This window comes from Anopheles arabiensis, chromosome 3, assembly GCF_016920715.1.
Source record: "Anopheles arabiensis isolate DONGOLA chromosome 3, AaraD3, whole genome shotgun sequence".
In the NCBI taxonomy this organism is placed as follows: domain Eukaryota; kingdom Metazoa; phylum Arthropoda; class Insecta; order Diptera; family Culicidae; genus Anopheles; species Anopheles arabiensis.
Window position 1 is genome coordinate 93,009,409 of NC_053518.1, and position 18,790 is coordinate 93,028,198.

At 52.2% G+C, this 18,790-nt stretch overlaps 4 protein-coding genes across 5 annotated transcripts; 2 read left to right on the forward strand and 2 right to left on the reverse strand.

Moving 5' to 3' along the window:
• Nucleotides 1-137: 137 nt before the first annotated feature.
• Nucleotides 138-5,706, forward strand: LOC120904866 (phosphoserine phosphatase). Of its 2 annotated transcripts, none has more exons than XM_040315293.1 (4): nt 138-486; nt 4,326-4,712; nt 4,783-5,246; nt 5,325-5,706. In XM_040315293.1, exons 1-4 carry the CDS (start codon nt 479-481, stop codon nt 5,405-5,407), a joined length of 942 nt encoding a protein of 313 aa, XP_040171227.1. In that variant the 5' UTR covers nt 138-478; the 3' UTR covers nt 5,408-5,706. The 2 variants fall into 2 exon arrangements, with proteins under 2 accessions (XP_040171227.1, XP_040171226.1); XM_040315292.1 differs by lacking the exon at nt 138-486 and adding an exon at nt 533-3,837.
• Nucleotides 5,707-5,789: 83 nt separating this feature from the next.
• On the reverse strand, nt 5,790-8,848 carry LOC120904865 (ubiquitin carboxyl-terminal hydrolase 5). The gene is made up of 3 exons (XM_040315291.1): nt 7,527-8,848; nt 6,249-7,447; nt 5,790-6,161 (listed from the first exon to the last, which is right to left on the reverse strand). The coding sequence occupies exons 1-3, from the start codon at nt 8,654-8,656 to the stop codon at nt 5,989-5,991; spliced, it is 2,502 nt and encodes an 833-aa protein (XP_040171225.1). The 5' UTR covers nt 8,657-8,848; the 3' UTR covers nt 5,790-5,988.
• Nucleotides 8,849-9,158: 310 nt separating this feature from the next.
• LOC120902444 (ATP-binding cassette sub-family F member 1) lies at nt 9,159-12,240 on the forward strand. The gene is made up of 2 exons (XM_040311181.1): nt 9,159-11,389; nt 11,459-12,240. The coding sequence occupies exons 1-2, from the start codon at nt 9,313-9,315 to the stop codon at nt 12,130-12,132; spliced, it is 2,751 nt and encodes a 916-aa protein (XP_040167115.1). The 5' UTR covers nt 9,159-9,312; the 3' UTR covers nt 12,133-12,240.
• On the reverse strand, nt 12,153-13,069 carry LOC120902445 (U11/U12 small nuclear ribonucleoprotein 35 kDa protein-like). Its single transcript, XM_040311182.1, has 2 exons — nt 12,744-13,069; nt 12,153-12,670 (listed from the first exon to the last, which is right to left on the reverse strand). Exons 1-2 carry the CDS (start codon nt 12,963-12,965, stop codon nt 12,263-12,265), a joined length of 630 nt encoding a protein of 209 aa, XP_040167116.1. The 5' UTR covers nt 12,966-13,069; the 3' UTR covers nt 12,153-12,262.
• Nucleotides 13,070-18,790: the final 5,721 nt, after the last annotated feature.

Here is an 18,790-nt window from a genome sequence, read left to right on the forward strand (position 1 = left end):
CCCACTCGGGAGTATCGGGGTGTGGAAAGGATCGTTGTTGTGTAGCGCGCTTAATGTAGACAACGGGGTGGTGATGGGGAGGAAGGTAACGCTGGAACAGGGACAGATCGGGACTGGTTTAAAGTGAATCTGTGCACCACGGTCGGTGTCAGTTGTTTGCGAGAGATCGAACTACAAACGCGCGCGCGTGCACACATATTCGCATACCAAGGAAAAATATTGAAGTTTTTTTCGGGAACTCTACTATTGAAAGTTCTTACAAGAATTACCCCCAGAAGACTGTGAAACGTTCTTCTAACAGTGTCAGGTTCAAGAACAGCTCAAGTGATACGAAGTACGCGGAACTGTTTGCAAGTGTGAAAGGGTGTAGAATATTAAGCGTACGTTGGCGGAAGGTCTAAGATCTCCGAGCCTCGAGCAAAGTCGCTAAAACCTGCTCTACAAGGAACTAGTAGTCCGTGTAGCCTTCAGCAGCAAAATGAATCGGTGAGCAAAATTAGCATAATCAAGCGCGCTGAGTGATCAAGTGTGGACACTGGAGATGCATGAAGTTGGAGCGACTTGGGCGATGATGGTTGGCTGCAGCACTGTGTGGCTGAACTGCATTTAGGTCAAAGGAATGTGTGTGGGGACTAGCGGAGCGGTGGTACTTGAGCTTGGGAGTAAGAGGTTGTTTGTGCCGAAGCCTGTGTCTAGAGTTTGCAGTTTGAAGGATGTTATGATAGTGGCCGTCTTTCTATCAGCTGATTCGATTGCGCTGATGGGTGTGTGTAAGAGAGAACAACGGACAGCAAAAACCAGCATCTGAGTCTGTCCGGCGATAAGGGTAGATTTTGAGACAAACAAAGGCCCCATTTGTTGATAGTGCAGTCCTTGTGATATAGGCTTTTTGTTGCTGTGTTGGCAATAATAGAACCTGCACCAAGTGTGGTTCGAGCACTGAGCTTGAGCAGACCAGCACAACAAGTTCTTCAATAGCCGACCCCGACAAGAACGCCTTTGACTGTTCTGTTGACTCAGTGATAGTGATTTGGCCACTAGGGTTCGCATCGGCAGACCACGTGCTGCGTGTTTGCAATCGATTACATCAGGAATGGTTGTTGTTTCTCCCCCGCCATCTCACTCGAGCGAACTGGGCTTGGCTGGCTTCCGTCTTGTTCCGCTGTCGAAGGCCTTATCACTTTGGGGAGCTCAACGGTCAGACACAGACGACAGTGACGAGTCGCGGGTCCGCCCTTCCAAAGGGTGTGATCCCGCGCTGTTGCTACGCGTGATCAGTCTCTGCTGTATGATTTGAATTCGATTTTTGTAATTAATCACAGCTAAAATGTGTATATTATTTTATTTCCTTAGTTTTCTGAGCTGAACTGCTCATGCACGATTAGTTCCACTATTATTTTTGCATACAAAATAACATTTATAAATTGAGTTTTGTGTTTTCCCCCCTGTTAGATAAATCGTTCTCCACGCGCCAACCACAACCGAAAAAAAACAACGCGAAGGGAAATGTAACGGACCTGCTTACCGTTACAAGCGTTATTTGCCTACAAACTCATCAAGCGGAGCATATTTCTTAAGCTTTTTGAATTTTGTACCTTATTTTCTCGAGACAGTTTGCTGTCTCGACTTGATTCCTATGTTCTCTGGAAGCTTCACGCAGTATTTGTTTTGTTGCTATTTTCTACTTTAAAAATGGCTACAATCGGGGTATGATCGGACAACGTTCTCCGTTTCTCCAGTTTGGTTTTGTGCTTTATCACATATCAGAAGCAGAACAATTGTCAAAAAGTGTTTCTTTTGTTTTGTGTGAAGGTATGTCTGTGTGTACAGCAGCTGCCCGTGTACAGGAATGAGTCGGCGATGAAGGTCTGGCGTCTGGCGATTAAGATTCGTTTACTTCCCCGTCCAACCCTTCCAGAACGAGCTGACCGAAGCGAAGGCACTGGTCATGAGGCTGGTCGCGGCCGCACCCGTCGGCTGCTGGAGATGGTGGTAGTGCAGCCCGGTATGGCCGATCGTGGTGCGCCTCTGATCCAGTGCCATCATCGGTGGGTACGGCGGTTCGGTCGTCACCGGCGAAAGGTTGCTCGGCACGGCTTCCCATTCCTGGTGCAGCGTTGTTTCATCTGAAAGCGAATTGAAGTTAGTTTTTGGGGGCTTTTACTTTGCACACAAGTAAGCTTACCTTCGGAGTCGGAATCCTCGCCGATGTTTTGCATCAGCAGCTGCTCCATCGAGTCCGACAGGCAGCTGTTCCGATCGGTCGGTCCGCAGTGGCCCAGCTCGGGCGACTTTAGCAGACAGAGCAGATTCTCGAGCGTGTGGGTCGGGTTCATGTCGTTCAAGCGACAGCCTTGTGTGTGGCACAGGAACACAATGTCCGCGTTCAGGCGGGCCACTTTCCGCGCAAACTGTGCCTCGGACAGAGTGGTCGTGCAAAAGTCCGCGTACGACACGCGATACGGTAACCGAACGTCCAGATAGTAGCCAAGCAGCGCCACCAGCTGGCTGGTGTACGTTAGGGCCGCCGCGATGGTGTGTGCCGGATTGTGGCTGCCGACTTTTGCTGGCGATGCGGACGCTTCCATGGTGGAAGTGGCCGTCGAAGAAGCGCTAGCCACCGTACCACCACCACCATCGCCACCGCCCGTTGCCCACTCGTTGTACACGGAGTAGTTGCCGGTGCCGGGCAGGGCAGGGGCAACGATCACATGCTGCACCTCGCCGAAGCTGTCCTGCAAAATCCACTGCCCCCGGACGTACGCCGTACGGGTCGCTTCCGAGATTTCGTTGATCGTACTGCGGGTGTTGTTTGGTCCGCCACCACCACCACCACCACCGCAGGCAGAGCTTCCGCTGCTCGCCGTACTGCTGCTGCCCGCCAAGCTGCTCCGACTGGCGATCGTTTGCGTGATCGGGAAGATGATTCGCACGAGCTGCTGCACCTGGTCGCGCTTCCGCTGCCGCAAGCGCTCCTGCACCGCCGCCAGCCGCGCCTTCCGATGCTCGCTCTCCTCCAGCTTGCCCGCCACAAACTCGCTGAGCGTCTTCACCTTATCGTCGTACCGTGGCAGCGTGATGCGCAGCTTGCGAATGGCGTCACCGAGATGGCGCTGCTTCAGCCGCAGCTCCTCGATGGCGATGCGCTTCAGCTCGATCGTTTTGCGTATGATGTTCGCCTTGTCCGAGCGCTGCTTAATCTCGCCCGCCAACCGGCCCGCCTGGTGCAGCTTTTCCAGCATCAGCGAGCCCTTGCTTTCGAGGGTCGCGTTGGCCGTGCGGAGATTCCGCAGCCGCTGCTGCTTCTCGCCGAACCGCTCCGGCAGCTGACAGTACACGGCGGTGTGCAGAAAGTCCCCATGGCGGATGCACGATTTGCAGTGAAAGTGGCGACGGTGGGCACCGCACAGAGGGCAACGGAGCGTACCTTCTCCCCCCACGACGATGCCCCCGATCTGGAAGCTGGACGTGGAGAGGAGATCGCCGTCCCGCACGACGTCCGTCGCTTCCTCATCCACGTCGTCTCCGTCGTGCGAATAGGTAATGTGGAAGTTTTCCGGAGCACCGCCAGAGTCGGACGTCATGCTGCTGGTGCAAACTGCCATCGGGCGATGATGGCGCTGTCGTTGTTGTCGTCGTCGTCGATCGTCGCGTCTAATTGCGTCGTTCCGCGTGTCTCGTGTCTCGGGAGCACCAACGCAAACTGCGACTGCGAACGATGAAAGCAGTCCGCTCTCTGCCGCAAAGCCTTGAGTTTGCACTTTCTTTCTTGCGCTTGAATTATAATCTCCTCCCGTGGCCTGTGTCTGCTCCAATCGGTGGCACCATTTGTGCTGTGTGAGTAATCGCACTGTAATCTCGCTACACTTCACAGGCAAACTATGCTTGGCACACAAACAGTGCGAGTTCCTGTTTGCGAACTGTGTGTTTTTTGCGCAATCACCACTATTCACGCACGACGCACACACACACGAACACTGGACAGCAAGTGGCTGGGATGCAACTAAACAAGAAGAGGGGTATTTAATATCTGTCCGTGAGCAGCAGTGTTTCATCAGCCCAGCACCAGGAGAAGAAAAAAAACGAACGCTTTTCTTTGTTTACTTCGCTGCGCTCAGCTGATGGTTGGCTGACAGCTGTCACAGTGGAGCACGGTCGCCGAGTACGAGCACGTCGTGGTGGGGATGTATTTCAAAATGACCGTTGCGGAAGGGTTCAAATAGGGATAATGGGGTTTCTTGTATCTTTTGAAAACATTTTATGCTTTTTTATTATACATTTTGAATATTGTTGTGACATAATTTCTTTCTTCATTGTAATTTCAGTGCACTTTTCGGAAGTTTGGTCGCCATCTCGGCCACGGACAGTAGCCGCGGTGTGAGCAGCCTTGCCGGTGCCGGTGAACCGCTCGAGCCGGTCGTCGTTGGGCGGCGTAATAGCTTACCGCCGGCCTCCCCCATCTTCAAGCCAATTGTGCCGTCGAAGCTGAACGGACTGGGCGCCCGCCACGGACTGCACCATCAAGCACCGACCAACGGCAACGGAATGACGAACGATCGGCCAGTTGAGCTGTCGAAGCGTACGACCGAAGCCAAGGAGTCGCTCAAGAAGGCACAGATCGTGTGCTTCGACGTCGATTCGACCATCATCACCGAGGAGGGCATCGATGAGCTTGCTCAATTCTGCGGCAAGGGTAGCGAGGTGGCTGCACTGTAAGTGACATCTGAGCGTCCGAGCAGGGCAACCGTTGTTTTAATTTGACCCTTTTATCTCTCATTATAGCACCAAGGAAGCGATGGGTGGTAGCATGACCTTCCAGGAGGCGCTGAAGCGTCGCCTGGACATTATCAAACCGTCGCAGCGGCAAATCCGCGAGTTTCTCAAGACGCACCCGTCGATCATTTCCGCGGGCGTGAAGGAACTGATCGAGCAGCTGCGCAAGAATAATGCGGAAATTTTCCTCATCAGCGGCGGGTTCGACTGTCTGATCGAGCCGGTGGCCGACGCGCTGGAGATTCCGCTGTGCAATCTGTACGCGAACCGGCTGTTCTTCAACTACAATGGCAGCTACGCCGGGTTCGACACGACGCAGCCGACATCGCGATCGGGCGGCAAGGGCGAAGCGATCAAGCAGATCCGCAGCGTGATGGCCGGTGGTGTCGGCACCGGAGCGGACAAGGTGGTCGCAATGATCGGGGACGGCATGACGGACCTGGAGGCGTGTCCACCGGCGAACATGTTCATTGGTAAGTGTCTAGCAAGTGGGAAGCTTTGGCCTGGAAGGTAAAGGTTATTGAATTGTCTTTTGTTTCTCCGCCCCACAGGTTATGGTGGAAATGCCGTTCGGGAAGAGGTCCAAAAACGAGCGACCTACTACGTGACCAACTTTGCCGACCTACTCTGGTGATTGCTTTTCGAGTGGAAGATCACCGCACCACCATACCCACCCTACTTCCTTTGCTGATGAAACCCCATCGCATTATTTCATTATTATTTCACTAGCTGTTAATCACATTGTTTTCCTCTTCTTTTTTTGCTACACCCACTCTTATTGTAAATAGTTAATTATTACACTTACAAATTATTATAAATTATGTGCACCTTTTTAAGTTGAATTATTATAGCGCGCTTTAATTATAGTAGTAGTATTTTCTTGTTCGAATATATGCAACAAATATACAATGAATTCATGTAAAAGCAAAGTTACTCTCTCTCTCTCACTCACTCTCTCTCTCTCTCTCTCTCTCAATGGTGGATGATTTCTACCACGAAAGAAAAGGGCAGATTGGTTTCATTATTATCGCTAGGGTAATTCGATGCCGTTTTATTATCAATTATAGAGCGTAAATTAGTTCACAGTCCATCGCTGCAGTCCCCCACTGGATCGGGGCTTCGTTGACGCGCAGCGCAAGATGAAAAAAGAGAGAAAACGGAACGACGGAACGGTCGGGGTACAACCTGTTCCTTTGCAGCGGCATGGGCAGGGTTTTACACCCGCTGGTAGAGGTACAGGTAGCCGAGCTCTTTGGGTGGATTCTGTGAGATCGCCACCTTGTTGTCGTTAAAAATGACCCACTGGCCGTCCTTGAGGATGTGGCAAACGTAATGGCCGACCTGGGCCGAGGTGCCCATGTGGGAGATAAATGCGACGAGCTTATATTCTGCAGCAGAAAGAAAGAAAGACAGAAAGAAATAGAGTTAATCTCAAATGCGGGAATCTGCTGTGTGCCTGCGCTGTCGGTACTTACTGCCAGTTCCGTCACGGTACGACGAACCCTGCTTGCTGCCCGCAGCTCCACCGTCCGATCCGGCGGCAGCCGCAGCCGTTGCAACACTGTCCGAAGTCGCATCATCGATCGCCATACTGTCCAGCTCGTCGGTGTGGGAAAAGATCCAATCGACCGCCCGTTCCGTGTTGTTGCCCGTCTCTTTGAGCGCTTTCGTAGCCTGACGGTCGGAGAAACCCATGCCCATCAGCATCTCCAGCCCGACCGGATTGGGTACGAAGGCGGCCCCGGCCGCCGAGCTGCTCTTGCCACCGGTACCAGGCGGAACGAACGGGCTGGCAAAGTCCGCATCGGCAATGTGCTCCATCATCCACTGGGTGGCCGGCTCGATGCCAGTGTTCTTCGTGAAGAAGATGGCCCGCTTGCAAGCCTCGGGCGGGAAGCCCATCCCGAGCAGCTGCTCCATCACTTCCGGATCCATCGGCGGTGGCGTTGGCTCACGTCCGGCAATGTCCGGCAGCTCTTCCTCGTACGGCTGCTTGCCGGTGCCGCGCAGCGTTTCCAGATCGAGCACCTCCGGGATGTCGATCGCCACGTCCAGCTTGAGCGAGGTCCAGTCTTCCTTCAGGGTGAACTTCTTCAAATGCAGCAGCAGATAGTCGGGCATGGAGGCGAGCTTGGTCGTCTTTTTGGCCGTCGTCTTCGCCCCGATCGCCGTGCTGTAGAACTGCTCCACCAGCTCGGGCTGCGCGAACGTGTCCAGGCAGGCGGCGAGCGTGATTTTCGGCCGCACCAGTGCGTCCGGATCGAGCCGGCGGCCCTCGCGCTCGGCTGCGGTACGCTCCGCCTCGTACTGCTTCACCTCGTCCAGGTTGGTTGCCTTCTGGAGGGGAATCTGGAGCGGGAGGCACCACTCGTCGCGCCGGTTGTACATGACCTTGCCGCTGGAGCAGCACTCGACGCGATCCTCGATGCAGAAGCGCAGCGCCTCGGACGGATTCGCCTGGTGGCGGCTGTGCTTCTCGAGCGTGCTGATAATGTGCAGGAAGAACTCCTGCGCGTCCTGCTGCTGCTTGGTGGAGAAGTCGGGATGGCCCTGGCCAATGAGCGCCTTGAACATGGTCGGTGCGATGCCGCCGGTAGTTGAGTCGGCCGTGTCCAGGCTGCTTTCCGACAGGACGCTGTACCGGCCGCTGCACAATCCCGTTCCCAGCTTTGCCCTGTGAAGAGAAACGGGGAAGATAACACAAATAAATTACTGCAACGTTATTTAAAACGTCTGCCATCCTCGTGTCTTACATCTGCACATTAAAATCATTGGCCGGATCGGACGGGAAGCTGTCGAAGATTGCTTTCGAACCGTCGACGAACCGGCGCACAAAGTCCGGGATGGTAAACAGCACCTGCATCACACTGTTCAGATAGCACGTGTTGCCCAGATTCTTCATCCCGGTGTACCCCGGCCCCGCAATCGGCTTCAGCTGGCTGCCGCTCTCGCACAGAATGCCCCACTCGCCGATCCGCTGGTTCAGGTCCAGCTCCAGCTCAATCATGGACTTTTCCGTCTTCTCCAGCTGGCCCACATTGATGCCCCAGTGCGCCAAGTGCTTCACCAGGTACGGGTCCTCCACCATGTCGTCCTCGCTGTAGCTGTACACGTCCCCCTTCCCGTCGGCCGTAATCGTGCCCAGCTTCACCGCCAGCGGGTAGTTCGTCTCCTTGTAATGGTTCACCGCATGGTCGTTGCCGCCCGAGCCGTCGAAAAACTTGCGCCCGCACATGATCGAACCGTCCGTCAGGTTCAGCCAGAGGTTGCTGGTCAGGTCGCACTTTTCGCACTTCCACCCGGTCGGCGGGATCTTCTTGCCATTGTCGAGCTGCAGCAGCTCGGCGGCGTGCGTCGACACTTGCCGGATCTCCCCGTCCCACGTGCCGGCCATCTGTTCCCGCTCGCGCTTCACCGAAGCCGCCTCCGCCTTCTGGACCGCCTCGACCGCGTTCTGCACCTGCAGCGGCAGGTCCACGTTCGGGTAGTCCAACCTTACGACCGGCTCATCGAACACCACCACCTGGTAGTGCTCCTGGTACTCGTACTTTTTGCTCTCCGCCCCGGTGTACCCGCCCTCCACCCCGATCGCCAGCCGGGTGATCTTTTTCTCCGGCCCATCCGCACCGCCGGCCCCGTCCGCCGCCGACGGGTCGGGGATTTCGATTTTGTCGCGCTTCAGATGCAGAAACACCCGGTTGCCGGACCGCTCGGCGTACGGGCGCACGTACTGCTCCCCGAACCCGAGAAAGCTGGTCAGACTCACGTACAAGCCGGTGTCCGTTTCCGGATTGTCAAACGAGTAAACACACTCCTCCTTGTAGACGTTATCGCTGGCGCACGGCACTTTAACCTGGGCCAGATACTTCCGTAGCGTGTCCATGGCCGCAATCGGTGCTCGGTTTCCTGGGCGTGATTAGCTTACGGCGTGCGGGCGTGCAAACACTGGCTGACTGGTTGTGGTTGTTGCTGCTGAAAAAACACGGCAAATTTTCGTCCGCAGTGGGATGGCTCGTTTTCTGTTGTTGGTTTTCTGCAAAATCACGAAAATAATAGAAGATTCATTCGCATTCAGTTGACAGCGTCATGTGCGAATCGATCGGGTTGGCTCATTGACAGCGAGTGCTGCTGGGCGCCATATTGAAAAGTGATTTTCGTGACAAAAACGAAATAAAACCATATAAGAGAGATTGTTTGAGTACATTTATCGACGAAAAATTATTCTTAATCTAGTCAAATAAAAAATGAAGACAATTTAAGTCATAATCAATTGATCAAACGTATTTTTTTTTTGAAAATTTACAACTGTCATCTGAAGGCAGTGGCGGAGCCTGGCATTATCTAAGCTGTCACTCTCGCGGGAAACGTCAACAACGGGAACAATAAGAAGAAAAACAATCGCACGTTGCGTTTTCCTGCACCCGAAACCGGATTGCACCACACATCACGCTCGGGAAAGTAAATTGTTGCCAAAAAAAAACTGTTGGCCGTGATTTTCTCTGCTCCCGGGTGCCAAGACAGGTGCGAAAAGCGTTCGAAATGCCACCGAAAAAGAAGGGCAACAAAAAGAACCAGGACTGGGAGGACGATGATCAGCAGTCCGAGCAGTCGTCGATCGTGTCCGCACCGTCGTCCGGGAAGTCGGCTGGCAAAAAGAAAGGAGGCAAAATTGACAACGTGGATTCGGACGAGGAAGGTGCTCCAGCGGCGGCGCGTGGTGGAAAGAAGGCCCCGGCCGCTCCGGCGGGCAAGAAAGGCAAGAAGGGCAAGAAGAACGACGACGATTGGAGCGATGACGAGGCAGTGGCGAAAAAGGGGTCAGCAGCTGGCAAGCGAGGGTCCGATTCGGACGAGGAGCAGCCTGTGAAGGCACCACCGAAGGGTGGCAAGAAGGAGGCGAAGAAACCGGCCGCAAAGGGTAAGGGCAAGGGAAAGGGCAAGGATGACGATTGGTCGGATAAGGAGGAAAAGGTGATCGACCTGCTGGCCGGTGGCGGCTCGGACGATGATGACGACGATGACTCCGAGGAAGACGTGATGGCGGCGATGGTGAGCAAAAAGTCGGCCAAGAAAAAGCAACCCAAGAAAGTGGCCAAGAAGGCAGTTATGGTGCAGGAATCGGAAGAGGAAAGTGAAGAGGAGGAAGAGGAGGAGGAGGAAGTGGTGCCTGTTCCGGTCGCGAAGAAGGAACCGCCCAAGGAGAAGGAAAAGGTGAAAGAGGAACCGAAGGTGGTGAAAGAACCGGAACCAGCGAAGGCACCGGAACCGGAGAAGAAGAAGGAAGAGAAGCCGGCCAAACAGGAGAAGGCGAAGGCTGTCCCGGAACCCGTGCAGGAGGTGAGCGAAGAGAAAGTGGCCGACCCGGAGGTGGACGAAATGGCCGATAAGGTGGGCAAAAGCTTAAAGCTGGACGACGGCGACGAAGAAGAAGGGGATGAGGAGGCCGGCGAAAAGGAGAAGAAACTCACGCACAAGGAAAAGAAGAAGCTGAAGAAGCAGCAGGAGTTCGAGAAGATGCAGGAGGCGATGCTGCGCAAGGGCGGCCAGGGACATTCCGATCTCGACAGCAACTTTACGATGTCGCAGGCGCTGAAGACGGGCAACCAGAGCAAACACATGGACCACGCGGTGGACATCAAGATCGAAAACTTTACCATTTCCGCCAAGGGTAACGATCTGTTCGTGAACGCGAATCTGCTGATCGCGAACGGGCGGCACTACGGGTTGGTCGGGCCGAACGGGCACGGCAAGACCACGCTGCTGCGCCACATTGCCAACCGTGCCTTTGCCATTCCGCCCAACATCGATGTGCTGCTGTGCGAGCAGGAGGTGGTGGCGGATGAAACGTCCGCGGTCGATACGGTGCTGAAGGCGGACGTGAAGCGGACGGCGCTGCTGAAGGAGTGCAAAGAGCTGGAGGAGGCGGTCGAGTCGGGCAAGATCGAGCTGCAGGACAAGCTGCAGGAGGTGTACAACGAGCTGAAAGCGATCGGGGCCGATTCGGCCGAACCGAGGGCGAGGCGTATTTTGGCCGGTTTGGGCTTTTCGCGCGAAATGCAGAACCGCCCGACGAACGCCTTTTCCGGCGGGTGGCGTATGCGCGTTTCGCTCGCAAGGGCACTGTTCATCGAGCCGACGCTGCTGCTGCTGGATGAACCGACGAACCATCTCGACCTGAACGCCGTCATCTGGCTGGACAATTACCTGCAGGGATGGAAGAAGACGCTGCTGATCGTGTCCCACGACCAGTCCTTCCTCGACAACGTGTGCAACGAAATCATCCATCTGGACAACAAGAAGCTATACTACTACAAGGGCAACTACACGATGTTCAAGAAGATGTACGTCCAGAAGCGGAAGGAGATGATCAAGGAGTACGAGAAGCAGGAGCGCCGGCTGAAGGACATGAAGGCGCACGGGCAGTCGAAGAAGGCGGCCGAGAAGAAGCAGAAGGAAAATTTGACCCGCAAGCAGGAGAAGGGCCGCACGAAGAACCAGAAGCCGGGCGAGGACGACGACGGGCCGGTGGAGCTGCTGTCGAAGCCGAAGGAGTACATTGTGAAGTTTAGCTTCCCGGATCCGCCACCGTTACAGCCACCGATTCTCGGTTTGCACAGTAAGTTCGGGCGGTTAAGGGCATGGAAAAATGTTTGAAATTAACGGTTCTCTTTTTCTCTTCCACTAGATTGCCATTTCAACTTCCCCAAGCAGAAGCCGCTGTTTGTCGGGGCGGATTTCGGTATCGATCTGAGCAGTCGTGTCGCGATCGTAGGACCAAACGGAGTCGGCAAGTCCACCTTCCTGAAGCTGCTGGTTGGTGAGCTCGATCCGGTGCAGGGTGAGGCGAAGCGTAACCATCGGCTTCGGATTGGCCGGTTCGATCAGCATTCGGGCGAGCATCTGACGGCGGAGGAAACACCCGCCGAGTATCTGCAGCGTCTGTTCAATCTGCCGTACGAGAAGGCACGCAAGCAGCTCGGGACGTTCGGGCTCGCCAGCCACGCGCACACGATCAAGATGAAGGATCTGTCCGGTGGCCAGAAGGCGCGTGTTGCGCTGGCCGAGCTGTGCTTAAATGCGCCGGACGTGCTGATCCTCGATGAACCGACCAACAACCTGGACATCGAGTCGATCGATGCACTGGCGGAGGCGATCAACGAGTACAAGGGCGGCGTGATTATCGTGTCCCACGACGAGCGGTTAATCCGCGAGACGGAGTGTACGCTGTTCGTGATCGAGGACCAGACGATCAACGAGGTGGACGGTGACTTCGACGACTACCGCAAGGAGGTGCTGGACAGCTTGGGCGAAGTCATCAACAATCCGAGCATATCGGCGAACGCGGCCGTACTGCAGTGAAGGGGCGACGGAAGTGCCCGCTATCTGTCGGTTGGTTACCGGTTGTCGGTTGGTTATTTTATTGCTATTATAAACAATACATACAGTAATTATTTTCTGGCAAAAAAGCCTCCAAGCGTGTGGGAAGTGTTCATTCACTATCACTGTTTCGGCTGGACCCGGTCGGCCCTTCCTTGAGCTGGCGCACGCGGCGATTCCACTCGCTCACGCTCGCCACACCGCCGGTTTCAAGTATTGGCCGCCGGAACGGCTGCACCTTGCAGCCGAAGCGCAGCTGCTGTGACTTTTTCCTCCCTCCGAAACCTCCACCGAGCCGGCGCGGCTTCCAGCCCTCGAGGCGCCGTTCCCACTCTTCGTCAACGAGTATCTCCTTCCCGTCGATGGTGACGCCGTGCATGCGCTCGATCGCACGCAGCGCTTCGCCGCGGGCACTGTACTCGATGAAAGCGTAACCCCGCGGCAGTCCGGTGACAATGTCGGTGACTAATCGAGCGTGGACGATCGTGCCGAAGGGCGCAAACTTGGCGCGTAACTGTTCCTGCATTTAGAAAGTACGGTCATTTAGCAAAGGAAGCGGCAATTATGTGAAAAGAATGTGAGTGTGCGCTCACCTCGGTGACTGAATGTGCCAACCGGCCGATGAAGATCGTGTGCAACGGGTTCCCTTTCACCTTACGGTTCGGTCGGTAGTTGGAGTTAATCGCCCGGATCAGTGCACGGTCGTGCGGCACCTGGTCCGTTCCATCGATCGAGCCGACCTGGACGGGATCGTAAACATCACACACGTACTTCGACCAGCGGCGCGGCGTGGGAGATACTTCCGAGGAGTCCATCGTGCCGGTAAGTTTAACATCACACTTTTTACATTTTATTGTTAGGACAACACTTTTTCATAGATTAAATATCCATTTTCTTGTGCTTCTTTGCAAAAATGTAGCAACGACTTTGAAGTTGGCTTGTTTTGTTTACATTTTTTTTTATGGCGGATTTGACAGCTGGTTGAGAATAATTTTGTGCGCCAAAAACGGCACTCTCTTTGAATGAGTGACCGCTGAGTGCTTTGTGTACGGACAGTATGCGTAGCAGTGGACATAGGTGTAGAAGAAACAATTGGTTTTTATTTGAATTTAAAATTAGATAATCAATTGGAATTCGTTGTATATATGCTACGGATTAACAATTTCGGAATAGACTTTATGTTAATGACGATTGTGAGATGTGGCAACAATTTTGCCAATTTAAAATAACAAAAAGTCTAGATTCCCAAGGAAGAATAAGATGAAAAAGGTAGAAGATATTGTAAAATATCAAAAATTAATAAAATCGTACTATAGTGGCAGCAGCTACGCATGTGGAGGATCTGCATGATTAAAATCAATAACCTGCATTCGGTGCTGCTTAACAGCAAAGGGCAGCCTGGAAGCGGCAATCAAGGGTCTCTTTTGTGGTGTCCTCATACAGGAGCGCGCTATTGCATATAGAATGGCAGATAGCAACAGAAACCAGCAGGAACTATTTATTAAGTATTAAAGAAAACTTAGGGAGCGACAACTGTAGGTAAGATAATAAAATGTGTTATTCGTCTGCTCTCGAGAGCTGTTTGAATTGCTCTTACTGAGACCGAATCTGATGCTGAATGTTATGATTCATATGCATTTGTTTAGCCTGACAGCTTGTGATCTCGTATGACGTCCTAAGATCCCGCACAAGTCGGAATAATTGAATAATAATTAGAGTGAATAAACCATCCCAACCGTTTATTCACCTGTTCCCGGCCCAGCTCGCTATACGTTCACGTGCTCGGCTCGTGCGAACATAACTCCCGATTGATTGTCACCTTTGATTGCACGATTGTTGTCGACCGATCCGACCGTAAGCTACCTTTAAGGCGATGATAATCTAATTTAGTTTTTTTCTCTCTATTATGGTAATTTTATATCTTTTCTAGCGTTCATTGACGCGAAACGGGGCGGAACACCTCATCGTTGACAACAGTACACGTGTAATTGAGGGTGGACAAGAATTCAGTACCAATAATCGTTAGCATCGCTCGTCAGTTGTTTTGCATGAATGCATATTACGACGACATTGTTAGGTGGAATTATTATTCATTAATTACCTCGTACGATCACCGCAGACGTGTGTTACGCGTCGGGGTAGATACTCAGGGATGTTATCTGTTTGATAAAGTAAACTGCAAAAGCCACCTTGAGACGCTGGTGCGCTTAAGAGTAAATCTCGCTAGATGTAAGTCAATGTAAAGTTCTTTAACATAAAGTTGCGCCCGAGGTCACAATCATTGGAGCAGTGTAGATGTTATGTGTTCCAAGAGGTGTGTGCCGGCTCGTCTAGTCGACCGAAAGCGATCAGTGGGAAGTACTCTGAACGGTGCGTTTGTTCTAGCTCGCATCAGAATCGTCACCACGCACCCTTTTGTGTGGGAAAAATAAACTATTTGTTGTATTGACGCAACCGAACCGATCGTCAGTTATTGTAGGTTCCGTTGCCGATAAGTTCAGACATTCTTAGTGAAGAAAGGTATTTATTGTAGGGTGGAGTTTGTTAAGCCAGTGTGACAAATTCTTTCAGTGCGGGTAGATGCGCTGCTAGAGATGTTCATCGCTGTTTATTCCGGGATCCACAGTTTTAGTAATAAGAGTGAACAATCGAGTTTATTGCACTTTATTGTTTCTTGTGATATCTTTATACAAGTTTTGAAATACCACTGAAGTTGAGAAATGATTCACTGTTTTTCCTGAATCTAAGGCACACCACAAATACGTAGTGCTTTGTCCGCAATACCTTGAACACTGATCTTCCCTGCTCCGGAAGCGACGTATTGACAAATAACGCACCTCAAGGCTGCAACATTGTGATGCGCAGCCAAATAACAGCAAGGTCATTCGTCCTTCTCCATCGAGCAGAGTTATCTGTCCTCGGGGGATGGGAGTTTTACGACGAAACAGCCAAGATCTTGGCGGACGTTATCTTGGAAGTGCAAACTGCGCGCGTTTCAGAATTGCCAATAATGGTGGACGGGCGGGATGCCTATCGCGCCAATGCTGGGGATAAGGGATGACTCTGTCACAAACACTGTTGTACCCGTGGGGGAAAACACACCGGACCTAGTGGTTGGCGTGAGAAGAGATAAAAAAGCCACCCCGATTATGATCACACGCGGGTTCCGCGGGTTTTGTAGGTGTTCGATCGTAACCGTGTCGGTCGAGTGGCCCGTGTACGAGAACGGGTGGGGGAGTTGCGAACGGTCAATCGGCTTCCGTGATTGACAACAAACGAAACCGTACCGTGACAATCGGGAGCATCTTAAGAGATGTGGTGCGCATGCGGGTGTACGCCAGACCACCGCGTCGGCTCGTGATGGAAAGCACGCTAATCACGTGAAGTCCAATGGCAGCAAAGCATCGGCCGAGGGCACGATAGGCGTGTCTGTTCTCCCCTTCAATTCCTCCCGGGGATGCCAGTGGCGTTTGGCGTTATCAGTCCTACCCTGTGCCAGTCCTCTGTGGCAGATACATTGTGTACAGCAGTTAATTGCTCCGGAGCTGCAGAAGCGGCTCAAAATCGGCTAAGAATAGTACGAGCTACTCCTGCAACCGGGCGGGTTGTAGTAGTAGTAGAGTCTTGACGCTCGAGGGATGTGATATCTTCCCGATGGCTTCTTCTTCTAATTGGCACAAAGGTGCACGCCGACTTATCTATATGGCGCACAGCGCAGGATGAGAGCGTAATCATTGCTGTAATAATTAGCAATTGAATTACACGTGCGTAATGGAAACAGAACTGTCGTGCACGACTTACCTCAAAGGATTGTAAATCAATTAATTTATCAGCGCTTTTTATGCCTTATTGTTTCCTTTGCCCTGGTGGTATGCCGAGGTGGTAATGTGGGGCTGCTGCCTCAGCAAGGTTATATATTGGGTGAAATGGACGCTTCCCGAAACGACAGCATGGGAGATTTATAGCGGCGTGCGGTGGATGGACCGTCCGCTAAATCCCAACATTCACTGACGGGTGTTTATCCGTCAATGATTGATTAATCGATGCGAGTTGACAGCAGCAGTAGGTAGCAGTAGGCTCTACCGGGGGGGTAGGTACACTCTGATTGATTTTTGCTTCATAGTAGCAAACTCGGTTTGTGTCATGATGTGGCAAATTCCTGCTTGACCGATCGCAACAGACTCCGGAAAACAAAAGCTTTGACAAGCGTGATGCAGATGAGACGTTGTCTGGGAGAGATAATGGGCCGTATTATGGGAAGTTATGAGGAGGGCATTTTTCGGGTGTGATCGGGATGTGGGACATCGTGTGACAGTATGATGGTAATGATTGCACCACTTAGGGTTAGGGTCGAAAAGTCAGCTTCAGACACGTGGATGAGTGCTGTTGAAGACGTTACGCTATACGATAGACTTGTTGGAGACGCTTGTACTAAGCAAATGCTGCTAGTACTGTGGAATGGTGACGCCCTACCACGATCTATAAGACGTGCAAGGCTGACAACCTGTCTTGGAACTGATGTTAGAGCAGTGTGCCTGCCAAATTTTGACTCGCTCCCCTAATTTGTGTCGTCGGGCGTAGGGAGCGCCAAGGACATTGAGGTGTCGCTCAGAGCGTACTTTGTGACATTGACGTCGCCTGATCTTTGATCGCGCATCTGCCAGGGCACGTGCCTTGTGTTTACGGCTTCTCCCATTATCAACGCAGTGTCTGTACTGGCTGCAAAACTGAATTTATGACATTGGTCGTACGCTTGCAAACGTCACTGTTTGTTTAGCGCTGAGGTTTTCGTTATTTTATTAGATATCATATCATCTAGATGATCAGCCAAGTTCGGCACGCGGTCGATTGAAGTCGCTGGCGGGGTTATTGCGGGTGATAAACCTACCTCCCGTCACCTGTCTGGGAAAATACAGGCATTGACTCTGGCCCATCGCCCATCATTAGCATGTACCGCGAGGCTCGAAAAGAATGCTCCAAACGACCACAATCGCTTGCGGCTTACACTTCAGGTGCGAGAACGTGCTCGTGTAATGGAAAACGTGATGTCAGCTGTGATTAGGCAATAATGGAGAGGGTGAGCAAGAGACACAGAGAGAGTTTGTTGATTGAAGATGACTTCAAAAGGGTTTGTTGATTGAAGATGACTATTGTCGCTCGGTGGTGCGTGTGTTGGAAGTGCAAGTGTACTTTCCACCGACAGGAGTCATCGCGGATCACGTGATGTTCACTGAAGCGTCTGGAGGATTGGAGCTTTTTATTAGCACCAATTGAGTGTAATTCCTCCTACATTACTTCTACGTTGACCGGTTTCAATAGTCCGACGTAGAGAACATTGTAAACTGTCCCATAACGTACGGGATGAAACAGGCAGGATTGTCCGGAAATGAAATGCAAAGCTCATACCGATTGACCAGACAATGAGCGTGGTAAACTATAAAGCTCTGCGCGTAGTACTACTACACCATAGGCAATTAACGTCTCGATTGACGTACAGATAGTATTTACACTACCATTCAACGTGACCCAGACACTGAGTCGTGTGATTCTTGTGTTATGATTGCGTACCCGTGGCTAGCTAGAGACAGCCGGGCGATGCGTGAAGCGTTTCTTCTAAAACCGCTTCTAATCCGCTACGATGATCTTGACCGCATTTGGGTTAGAATTTGGAGCACCTTCGCACACGATAAGCCACTCTTGATAGGCTCTTTCGCAGGCCCGATTAGTGATCAATATTCGCGCAAGGACGTTTTTGCGTGGACGATACCGGACGACTCCTTGGAACCGTAGCTTGACAACATTGGTGGCCACAGGTTGGCACCGATTTCTCGAGGGTCATAAACAAGACGATAAGACGCCTGGCCGCAGCGACACTAGAAGCGATAGGGGAGTTTTCCCGGTTGTTCGATGGATAAGGTGTTTATAACTCCCTTGGGGTGCTATAGGGAAGAGAAGGGCTGGACCGATTAGATCAGACCATAATCAGTAGAGACTGGGAAATAAATCAGATGCAACTACTGAGCCATCACAACTGTTGGAGAGTTGATTGATCGTGATGGTGGATATCACACAGTTAGTCTCGCTTACCTTACGCTTACCTGCGAGCAATTAACCTTGACAGTGATGGCTATTAGGGAGCACTGGGATCCACCAAACGCCCGGATGAGTGAACTACGACGAAGATCGTCAGTTCATAAGGAATGTTGTAGATCAATAATGTACAACATGCCCACAGCACAAACCCACACTTCAATGCTTGAATGTGCCGCGTCAAGTGGCTGCACGGTTGGTGCTTCCGTTTTGTCATTAGCCGTCAACATGTCCAATCGATTGTTTTCCAACACGAGTGATGCTGTTTTCGTAATGAGTTTGTTGTGAGTTTTGCTTTTATTGTTTAGCCCAGTCGGGGGACGTGGTTTCGCAAAAGCAAATGGTTTGTGTTGGGCGAATGGTCACGTTCAAGTAGGCAAACAAGAAGCCGCCCTATCGATACCGCTCTACCTTGCTGCAACGGCAAAAGGGACCTGTTATTACAGCTGTACTTCAGGTTAAGCTAACAAAAAATAAATGTAATAAAACGGATTGAAGCGGAAGGCAACCTTTGAGGTCTTTGGCGGGATAGCGCACTTCAGCGGACATC